The sequence below is a fragment of the Bombina bombina genome, chromosome 5, assembly GCF_027579735.1.
Source record: "Bombina bombina isolate aBomBom1 chromosome 5, aBomBom1.pri, whole genome shotgun sequence".
NCBI classification, from domain to species: Eukaryota; Metazoa; Chordata; class Amphibia; order Anura; family Bombinatoridae; genus Bombina; species Bombina bombina.
In genome coordinates this window covers 920,150,336-920,163,825 of record NC_069503.1, presented here as the reverse complement: position 1 = coordinate 920,163,825, position 13,490 = coordinate 920,150,336, and the positions used below count along the sequence as shown (strand labels likewise).

General features: G+C 35.9%; 2 protein-coding genes across 3 annotated transcripts in view; one reads left to right on the top strand and one right to left on the bottom strand.

Moving 5' to 3' along the window:
• The first annotated feature begins 3,980 nt into the window (after positions 1-3,980).
• CRH (corticotropin releasing hormone) lies at positions 3,981-5,590 on the top strand. Its single transcript, XM_053715087.1, has 2 exons — positions 3,981-4,196; positions 4,776-5,590. The coding sequence occupies exon 2, from the start codon at positions 4,800-4,802 to the stop codon at positions 5,304-5,306; it is 507 nt and encodes a 168-aa protein (XP_053571062.1). The 5' UTR covers positions 3,981-4,196; positions 4,776-4,799; the 3' UTR covers positions 5,307-5,590.
• Positions 5,591-5,675: 85 nt separating this feature from the next.
• Positions 5,676-13,490, bottom strand: part of TRIM55 (tripartite motif containing 55) — a 203,933-nt gene continuing 196,118 nt past the window's right edge. For both annotated transcript variants that reach the window (XM_053715086.1, XM_053715085.1), the window contains one exon: positions 5,676-6,569. In XM_053715086.1, coding sequence (XP_053571061.1) covers positions 6,450-6,569 — 120 coding nt within the window. In that variant the 3' untranslated portion in view covers positions 5,676-6,449. The remainder of the gene's footprint in view (positions 6,570-13,490) is intronic.

Below are 13,490 nucleotides of genomic sequence, written 5' to 3'. Positions count from 1 at the left end.
TGACTCGTCGGACCACAAAACTCAATTCCACTGTGCAACTTTCCATCTTAGATGAGACCGAGCCTAGAGAAGTCAGCGGTGCATCTGGACAGTGTTTATGTATGGCTTCTGCTTTGCATAGTAAAGCCTTAACTTGCATCTATGGATGCAGCGGCAAATGGTGTTGACTGAAAAAGGTTTATCAAAGTATTCCCGAGCCCATGTCAGGATATCCATTAAAGACTCATGATGGTTTTTGAGACAGTGACATCTGTGGGATCGGAGATCATGCACATTCAGAAGTGGTTTTCGCCTTTGCCCTTTACGCACCGACATTTGACCGGATTCCTTGAATATTTTACTTATTTTGTGCACTGTAGAGGGTGAAATGCTCAAAATCCTACTGATTTGTCTTTGGGAAATATTGTTCTCAAAGTGTTGGATTATTTCAGGCCTTTTTTGGAGGCTCCTCATATTCTATGATTACACGATTGCCTCACCTGTTTCACATCACCTTTTAATTTCAGCTTGTCACATCGCTATTAGTCCTAAATTGCCCCTGTCCCAACTATTTTGGAATGTGTTGCAGTCATCAGATTTGAAATGAGTGGATATTTAAAAAAAATACATTAAATTCACAAAGTAAAACAACAAATAATGTGTTAATAATATGTTTTCAATATAGTACAGGGTGAATTTGCATTTTCCAAACTGTCCCCACTTTTTCAGTATTGGGGTTGTAAATTATTGATGTTTGTTTTTTGCTCAGTGGTGCTGAGAGTTGAATGTAAGCCTTTGGCCATTTTTTTTCTGGTGGCTCTGCTAAAATGTTTTCTATAGACCTTCTCTAGAAAATTAGAAAAAAGACTAATTTTGCTAAGAATTCAATTGTGATAATATTAAACAAAATTATTAACTGTTTTACTTAATATTTTAGGAGTTTTTTTGTTTTGTTTTGTTTTACTAATCACTTTACATCCAAATATTTTAGTGTTAAAGAGACAGTGTACTCCTTGTAATTACAAAACATTTCTGTTGTGTTGATATAGAATAACTTATCAGCCAAGTCATACAGTTTATAAAGCAAATTAACAACCTTTTTACTGCAATTATTTTTAAACAAAGTCCACCCACCATTTGCCTTATTTGGAGGAGACAAATCTGGGCTTTAGTCTGCAGAAAACACAGCTATTCACTGTATAACATGCTTTGTTTTGCAGTTGTTATCTGATAAAGCCAATTAGAGATAGCTATGTAGCAGAGTTAGCCTTTTGAGGTCAGCTGGGTGTTTTTTTCAAGGTCTGAGACTTAGAAATTGATCAGTTTTTCAGAGCTAAATTAAATGAAAGAGTGGTAAAAAATATAATACAAAAAATAAGTTGCAAAGTTGTTTCATTATGCATATCTACACATTTTATATACAAATGTGTTTACTGTCCCTTTAAAAAGTTATAGCTATTTAAAAAAAATAATTTATGGGGTAGACTCACTGCCGTCATATGCACTTATATAATTATTTATGTAATTAAATATTTATGTAAGAATAACACATTCAGTTGTGATTGCATTGATAAATACTGTATTATGCATTGTTAAAAAAAAAAGTAAAACAAAACAAATTAGAAAAGGAATAAAACTTGATGAGAAGTCGCAACTAAATTACCAATGTGAAGATTTATATATTGTGTCCATATTCTGCAGAGACGGTGCATAAAGTGCACAAGTTCACTTAAAGTGAAGGTCATTTTTGATGAATTAGTGTCCGGTTTTTAATAATCCTATTAAAAACAAGGGCACTTTAATTCATCAAAATTGACATTTCACTCCTTTTCTTCAAAAACTTACCTTTTAATCCTGACAGCCGCTGCAGCACTTCCTCCGTTTGTTGCAAGCCCTCTTTGTGGGTCCAAAATGATGAATCCGGCTTCCTCCAATCACAGCTTTGCATCAGGCCAAGATTCCCCCGGGGTGAAAGCCGTGATTGGAGGAAGTTGGATTCGTCATTTCTGACATAAGAAGAGGCTTCCGACGGCCGGGGGAATCGCTGGAGCAGCTTTCAGGATTAAAAGGTAGTTTTTGAAGAAAATGAGTGAAATGTCAATTTTGATTAAATAAAGTGCCCTTGTTTTTAATAGGTTTTTTAAAATCGGGCACTAATTCATTGAAATTGACCTTCACTTTAAAGGGACGCTGAACCCAATTTTTTTCTTTCATGATTCAGATAGAGCATGCAATTTTAAGCAACTTTCTAATTTACTCCTATTATCAATTTTCCTTCATTGTCTTGCTATTTTTATTTGAAAAGCAAGAACGTAAGTTTAGAAGCCGTCCCATTTTTGGGTCACCCTGGGTTGTCCTTGCTGATTGGACATCACCAATAAACAAGTGCTGTTTAGTGTTCTGAACCAAAAATTGGCTGGCTCCTTATCTTAGATAACTTATTTTTCAAATAAAGATAGCAAGAGAACAAAGAAAAAAATTATAATAGGAGTAAATTAGAAAGTTCTTTAAAATTGCATGTTATATCTGAATCGTGAAAGAAAAAAATTGGGTTTAGTGTCCCTTTAATACTGTTACTAATTTAAAGATTTGATGCAATATATTTTAAACACAAAGACACTTAGTATCAGTATCACATGCCAGAAAATGTGATCACGATAATATCAACGCAACTCAGAATATGAGTCATTCCTTCTGTTTCTTGTCATGAGCTGAAGGACTTGTATCCCAAAAGCCTAAACCTCAGGGCACATTACACATCTCTCTACTTACTAGCAGAGAAGAAATAATTGCATATATGTAATGTATGAAGTGCTGAAGAAGAGTCTTGGATTTCCCACCCGCGCCCTTTCATTATCCTGTCCACCCCAACACCAGACGTATTGTTGAATGCCAACTAGAAGAAAAAGAAAAACGATACCCTGCAGTAGTTGTCAGTTTTAAAGAGATGGCATAAAGCTGGTAGTAAATAAGGGTTACAGTGCCATATAACACGTCATAGTTAAGTAAAACTGTGGAATGAACCCAGTTCTTTGTATGTTTAAAGGTTCAAATATTTAGTACATAGATACTGTAATATACAACGTGATCTATTAACACCCATAATAAAGCTAGATAGAGGCATAAACAAACAAATACCTTTAGATTTCTTGCAGATATCGATTTGTTTAAACGTTGTATTGACTAATACTCCTCGAGAAGGAATGGGATTACTTGGTAATGTGCAATATAAGAGGTTATTGCACTGTCTGTACTACTAAATGAGAGGGATTCAATAGCATGAGGAATACTGTTATTTGCATTGTGTCACATAGGTGATTGATGAAAAATCTAAAACACAAATGTATTCCTTTATCGCCTTGATAATAACTTAGAAATTACAGTAACCCAAACTATTGAGTCTTAATAATTACTAAAAAGTAATAAACAGAACAATTCAGAGACAGAGTGTTAAACTGATTATTTTAGATTTGATTTGTACTTTACATAAATGTACAACACCATACAAACAGGTAGTTTACAAGATGTAGAGACCAACCTAGAGAAGATAGCAGAAATCAGTATAATATGCTTAATATTTATAGGCACAGGTGTATATTGAGCATGGGTTGGTAAAAAAGGGGGTTTGTAACACTAATTCTCATATATATTTAATGTGCTTACTACATATTAAAGCATTACCTTCTCAGATGTAAGCACATACATTATTGTAGATTTGTACGTGACATCTTTGTCTCGTTGACCTGTGGTTGTAAAAGGTCACTTGCTGATGCTCAGCACACTAGGGAAATCTCATTCAAGTTTTTTTGTCAATGGGAGACTTGTAAATAGCGCTTCCACTCTGGTGTCACTGACGTCACCAAAGAGGCGATAAATATCTGGGAACATAATTGGATGTGAGATTCGTTGTTGTGATAGCAAAAACGCTGCCCATTCCACCAAAGAGCTATTATTTATTCAGCAGAGGATCAGTACGCAATAGTTATCCAGAAAGCGTCAGCTTATTAGGCAAAAGCTGCGTGATTGTGGAAGTGGGTCTAAGGTATATAAATCTGGCACCAAGGCTCCTTTTTGTAACCAAATCTTTCCACAACTTAACGATATGTCAGCGAGGAAACAACAACACTAAGGAAAGGAAATATAAGCGTCACTTACCTGCTTATACCATCATCATACTACAGGTTGTGGAAGACATTGATCTGCCCTTCAGTTTACAGGTAAATGCGTTTCTATCCCATTGTCTCTGTGCAAATATTATCTATAGCTTTTATGGTGCAATTTCTTAATTGAGAAACTGAGAAAATCAGCTTTTACCAAGGGCCATGTGTAATTCGTGGCTCCAAATGTTCATTGTATTTAACTGTATTCTAAGTAAGCAGAGTGTTATTAATTACAGTGTAGCATAAGATGCAGTTACCACTTACAGTACCGGGCACTTAGCTGATTGTGGCTTCAGCACCACGGACAGCAGCTATTTCTCACACTTAGTAAAAGTTCAGCAAGGCAGAAAACCACTAACAAATGTATTTTCTCTGGTTTCTGTGTCTCTTCTCCCTGTTATTTTCTCCTCTTTCTCTTTTCATGTCACATTTTCTCTTTTTTTTCCCCTCTTCCCAGTTACTGTTTTTTTTTTGCTCTTCTTCTCATTCCCTTTGTGTAAATCGACCTTTTTCCTTTCAGACACATGCACAGTTTTTATTTACTCTCGTTTCTTTACAGTATTTCTCCTTTGCTTTTCTGATGACTTTTTCACTCTATTTCTACTTTCACAAACCTTCACTTCTCTTTATTTCCAGGTACGAATACTTGGTGGTGGTAATATGAGGTCCCAGCTGTGGGTGTCTGCAGGAATCCTTCTGGTTGTTCTTCTCCCTTGCTATGAGTGTCGTGCAGCTTTTAGCAAAGCTTCATCATCTGCCGGGGCTCCCCCACCTCCACTCTCTGAGTACCAACCCTTTTTACTTCGCATGGGAGAAGAGTATTTCCTGCGCCTGGGAAATCTGCAGAAGTTCTCACCTGGCTCGTTTGAAAACAGTCGACTTCCTGAGGCTCAAGTTGGTAACTTTGTGAGAGCATTGCAACAGCTGCAGCCCCCAACTCAGTGGGGAAGCCCACAGGAGCTCAGGTCCGGTGCCTTGAATGGAGGAGAGGGTCCTTATGGTGACCAAGAAGAGCAATCAGAAAGGGGAAAACGTGCAGAGGAGCCCCCTATATCCCTGGACCTGACTTTTCACCTTCTCAGGGAAGTCTTAGAAATGGCCAGAGCCGAGCAGATAGCACAACAAGCCCACAGCAACAGGAAACTGATGGACATCATTGGGAAATGATCTCTGCTCAGTTGCCAAAGAGCTGTTTGCATCTAGCACAAACTCTTACAGTATGATGTACCATAGTGCCGCCCTGATATCATTTGTTTATTTTTATATAGCTTCAGCCATAGATGATGCACATTCAGAGCCTATAGCCATTTATAAGCATGCACAGTGTATATATGAGTGCAGTTAAAGGCAAGAAATGTTATTGGTAATCTCTTCTTCTTTCATTTTGCTGTACCCTTGAGGGTTAACCTGTAACACATTGTCCCTAACAGATACAGTTTCTGACTCGTGGTACAAAGTCTGGATGATGATGTTACCTACCTTATTCTATAGAACCTGATGTTTTTTTTTCGTCTTGGAGGGGATAAATCACTGTAATTTATTTTGCATCAAAACTTTATTGTAAACATTTCCATAATAAAACATCTTTTCAGCGCTCGTACAACTTGGTTGTGTAACATAATGTTTAATATCTATATTTTTTAATAAAATATGCAATGTATAACTGTTATTATTTTTCACGAGAAGGCGATTTATTTCTTTTGTTTATGAAGGTGACATATTATCATGGTCATGTAAAGGCTGGTTGGTATCACATGCATCTAAAGAGAACACAAATCCACAGTACATAAATATCAGTTACAGTCTTCATTGATGAAGTTCATAGTCTTATTCTATTATTTCAGTGATAAGGTATCTCAGGAAGAAGGAATACATCAGAATACATTGGTTATTTTGTTCCTCTTGAATATAAAAAAATGTTGTTCCAATTATCATAATTCAAAAACGAATATAAGGGGTAAACTCACAAACACACTACTAGTGAATGATTGTATGGTACTAGAATTTATAGTTATCAATATATTTTAATGACAAACTAACACGATTATCATGTAGGTTAGATGTGACAACATAGCTTAAAATAAGATAAACTCATATTGTTTCAAATGTTTATGTCCATCTCTAATATATAATATTTTCCTATACACAGTAGTTCTATCCTGGGACATGACTTATATGACACTCTTTAGAGATACATTAAATGATATCAATCATATGACTTTAATAGAAGTATTTCATTTGTGTAGCTCTCTGACTAGGAGTTCATACAGTCTATAAAATATCAGGGGACTCAAAAGATTCGTCATACAGTTATTCCGATAGTGAATTCAGCCAAGAGAAGGAGAAAACATGTCCTTGAGTTGGGGTCCTTGTCTCAGTGCTCCTTGTGGGTTCCTCAGCTGTACCATGGACAGATACCTCAGACCCAGCCTGTGAAGAAGACAATGAGTTTGAATGACATCATCATGAGTAAGTTACCCCTTGCAGTGGTCACCTCTAGTAATACATGCAAGCCAGATCTATAAGCAGGTGATGGGAATTTAAGCTTCAGGTAGACTTTATAAAATAAATAGTAAAATAAAAATAAGATCACTTCACTCTGGGCGGTCAGATAGGATTTTGGTGCCTTTTATCAATATTCCATAACAGCACTACCTACTTATAATATTACAAAACACATTGTAATTAGGGAACACGACTGATATGTTTAATTGGTAGTAATTGAACAAATTCTTGTAGATATAAAAAGAAAATATAAAGTATTTAACGACCCTAATAAACACTGTACCACATACTTTCTTATGGACTGTGATTTTAAGAAAGGATAAATAGGAGGAAAACTTCTCTGCACCCTTTATTGGAATCTTTATTCTTCCTCAGTTCATCAGTTTCAATACTGTTTAGGTACAAGCGATGTGCTGCATTGGTGGGGGCAGGAATACATTGCAGCTTACAGATCACTTACTAACACGATGAAAAAAATCAAACAAAGGTACAGTATATAAAGAGTTTATGCAAATGTTGATGACAAACATCACCAGGGAGATCACCAATTATGAAACACTTGGTGAAAATGAGATGTTAAAGCTGTTTACAAGAAGCATAGATTCCCTAAGTGCAGATGTAAAACTAAACTGTGTCATGTTCTTTCGCAACATGAAACTGCTCGTTATCTTCTATCTCACCAAGTTTAATTAAGCAACTCCCAACACAACCTACCTTAAAGGGACATTGTAATACTCATATTCTAAATCACTTGAAAGTGATACAGCATAACTTTAAAAAGCTGAGCTGCCTTTACTGTGAGCTTACTAGATTTCACTGAAATATCATGATATTTCATTGTAAACTTACTTAAAGGGACATAATACTTATTTGCTAAATCACTTGAAAGTGATGCAGCATAACTGGAAAAAGCTGACAGGAAAATATCAAATGAACATCTCTATGCAATAAAGGAAGATCTTTAACCTCAAAATTTCCTCAGCTCACCAGAGTAAGTGTTCTGTAAAAAGTTATTTTCAGTTACTGCCCAGCTGCAGATTTTAAAAAAAGGAAGAAATGAACAAAAGTCAATATGCATCAACAGTGCTGAGGTCATGAACTGTTTTACTGTGATCTCATGAGATTTCATAGTACACTTCCTTAATGGGACAGTCTACACAAAAATTGTTATTGTTTAAAAAGATAGATAATGCCTTTCCTACCCATTCAGCAGCTTTGCACAACCAACATTGTTATAGTAATATGCTTTATAACATTTAAACCTCTACATTTCTGCCTGTTTCAAAGGCTCTATTTACAGCCTCTCAATCACATGCTTTTGTTTTTGCTTTTCACAACAGGAGATTGATAGTTCATGTGAGCCATATAGTTAACAATGTGTTCACGCCTGGGAAGTTATTTAAGAGTTAGCACAACACAGTACTAAATGCAACTCAATAGATTTTAAATAGTCACCGTCGTGTGATCAGGGGGCTGTCAGAAGATGCTTAGATACAAGGTAATCACAGAGGTAAAAAGTATATTAATATAACTGTGTTGGTTGTGCAAAACTGGGGAATGGGTAATAAAGGGATTATATATCTTTTAAAACAATACAAATTCTATTGTAGAATGTCCCTTTAAACTGAATAGGAAATTAACATGAGTGTGCACAAGGCATGCTTCCTTAAAGGTTCTGGGACAGGCATACCGATTGACTGCTTAACGTCTTTTACAATGGGGTGTGAATACTTAGGACATTTGGAGGTAAAATATCTTTCTTTTTTACATAGAGATGTTCAGGTGATATTTTCTAGTCAGCTTTTTTTCTGCTTTGCTACATTACTTTCAAGTGTTTCAACATTTGGGTATCATGTCCCTTTAAACGGAATAACATTACTGTGCTTTCACATGCCAGATGCTCACTCCCCTGCAAGTCCTTGGACAAGTGTCCTGATTGCATGCTTAAAGGGACATAAAACATGTTGAGATAAAGACAAAATATAATAATATGTACATTAATTACTTTACCTGCAAATTTATACTGCAGTGCTTTCCTAATAACCCTTTCTTTTAAGTTTCTGAATTGTACAGCTCTAACTCCCCCACCCAATTCCTTTTATGGCTGTAGCTATATCCATTGTTGTTTTGGTAAAATGCACAAATGAATAGGGATTATCTGCTGGAGCATGCTTAGAAGCTGTGAACTCAGTTGAAATACAAAGCCAATGGCCCCAATTTATCAAAGTCTGGTGGACCTGATCCGACAGTGTGGATCAGGTCCGCCAGACCTCGCTGAATACGGCGAGCAATACGCTTGCCGTATTCAGCATTGCACCAGCAGCTCACAAGAGCTGCTGGTGCAACGCCGCCCCCTGCAGACTCGCGGCCAATGGGCCGCCAGCAGGGGGGTGTCAATCAACCCGATCGTACTTGATCGGGTTGATTTCCGGCGATGTCTGTCCGCCTGCTCTGAGCAGGCGGACAGGTTATGGAGCAGCGGTCTTTGTGACCGCTGCTTCATAACTGCTGTTTCTGGCGAGCCTGCAGGCTCGCCAGAAACACAGGGCATCAAGCTCCATTCGGAGCTTGATAGATAGGCCCCTATGTCTAAACATTGATAAGGGGGGTGGAGCACAGTGTCCAGACAGCATGGCTATTTTAAGAATTTTTGCTTATTTTCGAAAAAAAATTCAAAATATTTCACAACAATTTTTAAACAATTTTTTTATGCAAACTATTTTTATTTAATTAGCACTTTTAGGATATTTACAGATCTCAATCTGTTTTATGGCACTTTAAAGTCTTTTTACAGTGGGGTGTGTATACTTAGGAAATTTGTGTTAAAATACATTTTTTACTTAGAGATATTCAGGTGATATTTTTTTAGCTTTTTACAGCTATGGTGCAACACTTTCAAGTGCTTCAACATTTGGGTATCATGTCCTTTTAAAGAGGCAACCATGATCCATGTGCAGAATATTGCAATATTGCCTCTCATATTTCTGCCATAATTAAGGACATTAGCTACATAACAGTTCAACAGTCTACACCAGTGTTTTTCAACCAGTGTGCCGTGAGAGATCCTCAGGTGTGCCACGGCAGACTGACAACAGTGCGGGGTTGTCCCTCTTTCAAATTTTGAAATATTGGGAGGTATGTGACGGGCTCATCAGGCACCATTTACAACCATGACATTGACATTCATTCACAGACAATGATTATGATTGTTTTTGAATGAATGTCAATATGTCATGTATAATTTGTAGGAGGCATGGCATGGCAGCACAGTACAGTGTGTGTGTGTGTATATATATATATATATATATATATATATATATATATATATATATATATATATATATATATATATATATATATATATATCCTGTATTAGCTGCAATGTGTGATTTTGTAAAAAATTTGGGATGGTGGTGTGCCACAGGATTTTTTAATGTAAAAAAGTGTGCCACAGCAAAAAAAAGGTTGCAAATCACTGGTCTACACAATACATTATCTGTCTTACACTACCCAAAATTAATTTTATAATTTACTGTGCTTTCCATCATTTACTTGAATTGAAACAATGTTCAGAGTGCTATGTTTTAATCTGGCATTTCTGTATTAAAAGGACTTAAATCAATGTCATTGTTATAATAATGTGTTGTTTTTTTTTTTTTTAAACGCATTACACTCAGTTTTTAAAGGGACACTAAACACTCAGATTTTTATATAAAATGTTTAGTTATGTATAATGAAACAACTTCTGCAATAAATCTTTGTTATTTATTTTGCCTCCTTTTGATGTAATTTAGCTATGAATACTGAGGAATTTCTAATACTCAGAACTTGAAATACACCCTGCTAGCTGCTCAAGGCTAACTCTGCTTCATATATTTTACTAATTGGCTTTATTATAAAATAACTGCAAACAAATGCAATTTATACTGACATTATGATAGTTGCTAGCCTTGCTGTCTATGGACTGAAGCCCTTATTGACTCCTCCAAATAAGGCAAATGGCCGGTGGAGTTTTTGGGTGTGAATACTTGGGACATTTTGAGGTAAAATATCTTCCTTTTTTACATAGAGATGTTCAGGTTATATTTTCTAGCCAGCTTTTTACAGCTATGCTGCATCACTTTCAAGTGTTTCAACATTTGGGTATCATGGCCCTTTAAGCTGTTTTCATGCAAAACACATTATAACATATGAATTAAAATATTGCAATTTCCTATGCATATTAGGATTTTTAGTTTAATGTCCTCTTAAAGGGAGAAGAAAGTAAAAAATAAACTTTAACGAACAAACCATTTAAAAAAAAATACTTTCCAATTTATTTCTATTACATTTGCTTTATTTTTTTTGGTATCTTCTGTTCAAGACTAAATCTTAGGAGCAGCATTACACTACTGGGAGCTAGCTGAACACATTGGGTGAGCTAATGACGAGATACATAAATGTTCAGCATCAATCACCAGCTAGCTCCCAGTAGTGCATTTTTCTCTTTAGCCTACCTAGGTTGGCATCTTTGTTTATAAGCTTCCTAGCTGGACATCCTACAAGGCTTAGTACTGATGTTCAAAATAAATGTGTCCTTTTATTAGCTAAATTGCATGGTTTTGAAAAGAAGTTCAGATATTGCCGTCTTGAAAACATAGTTGAATGTATCTGTCTGGTCTACTTTTCAATGACTAATGGAAGCCTTAATTTAGTTCTGAATTTTTCTACACACTATCTCTCTTTTAATTTTAGTGAATCTAGGCCTGGAGCAGCGTGCCAACACAACAAGAAAAAGTAGAAAGGTATCACGTGGCCACATCAATCTCATTATATACATGTAATGAAATACATTTTTAACTACTGAAGAGAAGGCTATATTTGTAAATAACTTTAATAGACACTAACGAAAAGTTACTTCTAATTGCTAACTTGAGCCATAAATCTTATTAGATTTGATAAGTTCGTCACATCTCAGTGCTCTGCAGATTTATATTTTTTTATACTTGTACTAGCAAGTTGGGTGTTTTCCAAACACGGCCAAATTGAACCAACATGAGCTGTAGCAGGTTACTTTACAATAAACTTAAATATGTTTTCCAGGTTAGCTATTTCCCCAAATGTTTAAGTTTGTATACAGTCAGGGCAATTTCAGAGCTTAGTAAATAGACCCCCTAATGAAGTTTTACCTCACATTAATCATGTAGCCCTATGGGTACCTCAGATGGATGTATTGTATTTCTAGACAATGCGCTGCAAACTTCTCTGTCAACCACAAGTTTATCTCTTATGAAATTTACTCATTTATAATTGTGACTTCACTTTTCCTATTCTTAAAGGAGTACCATATGTAAATTATTTTTACACCTTATGGTAGTGTGAACAATAAGTAAATAACATCAATATGTTACAGTTTCAGACAACAACAAGAAAAATGCAACATAAATGATGCCTTATATTGTTATTTAAATTGTCTATTTCAGTTCTTGCTTCCAGAATGTAAACACCTAATATGTGCATTTTATCCAGCTGCTTTCTTCAAAGCTAAACATCTGCTTTATGTCGTGTTTTCATTTTTTTGTCAGTCTCCTGTATAATGGGATGATCTGAGTAAATGACCATCACACCTGTTACTCAAATATGGTGTATATTATAAAAATGGTGTCATTAGGATAATATGAATGGCCTCACCTTTTTATGCAATACTTGTGGTGTTTTTACCCGCGGGGCTCACATTTTGTACATTTTGTACCAGTTTTTACCTGTATGGTTTTTTTAATAGACCATTTCAGAGATTTGTAAGTCTGTATATGTTGTTATCTATAATAGCAGCATAATCATTACTTTTAATGCATCCTTCCTAAGCTCGTTCCCTTAGTAGAAATAAAAAAATAATAATAGTGAGTCGTATTCAAAATACACAATACGAGAGTGAGGCAACATCTCTAGATAAGATAATTTGTTCCATACAATTTTGCACAATGGCCTGCGATCTATATGGGTAGATACATTATTACATGTAGCTTAGCACAAATGCCTGCAATGTACAAGTAAGGGTTAATTGTCACAGCTAATCTGATTTATTAGCATGTAATCTACAAGATCATCTTGTTATGATACCAAGAACACAAAAACATTTCTGTGTACAGTTCAATAATCAGTCTCCACAAAAAGACCATTAAATACAGCAGATTTGCCTAATCAGCGCACGCACAATAAACAAACAATGTAAGAACAATTAGGCCCTGATGTTAAAAACATTGTGATAACAACATTATTTTAAAAAGGGATCCGTCTTGTGATCGAGATTGGTAGTGAAAGTGTTTGAGGGCAATCTCACCAAAAGGCGTTTTACTATACTTCTCTGTGGGATGAGACGATTTTCTGAGACTGGGAGAATTTTAAAACCAGCATTGCCACCTGCACTGAAGATATAATGTAAATGATACCTATAACGCATTATTTAATGTCAATACAATTTACACGTGTCAACCAACACTCAAGCCCTTTTGTTTTAATAGTACAGTAGTGAAACTTATACAAATAAACCTATAGGATCTGGGGGATTGTGGGTATATTGAACATGTGTATGTAGTTTATTTTACAATATATTAAACTCTATTGGTCCTATTTATGAAAGGCCTGTCGGACGTGATCCTACAATGCAGATCAGGTCCGACAGACCTTGCTGAATGCAGAGAGCAATTGGTCTTGTGAACTTCTGGTGCAACGCCGCCGCCTGCAGATTGGCCGCTAGCAGGGGGGTGTCAATCAACCCAATCATATTCGATTGGGTTGAATTGCGGCAATGTCTGTCCGCCTCCTCAGAGCAGACGGAGAGGTTATGGCGCAGCAATCTTTAGACCG

Coding starts and splice junctions, on each gene's coding strand:
- CRH (XM_053715087.1), top strand. CDS start 4,800: ATGAGGTCCCAGCTGTGGGTGTCTGCAGGAATCCTTCTGGTTGTTCTT.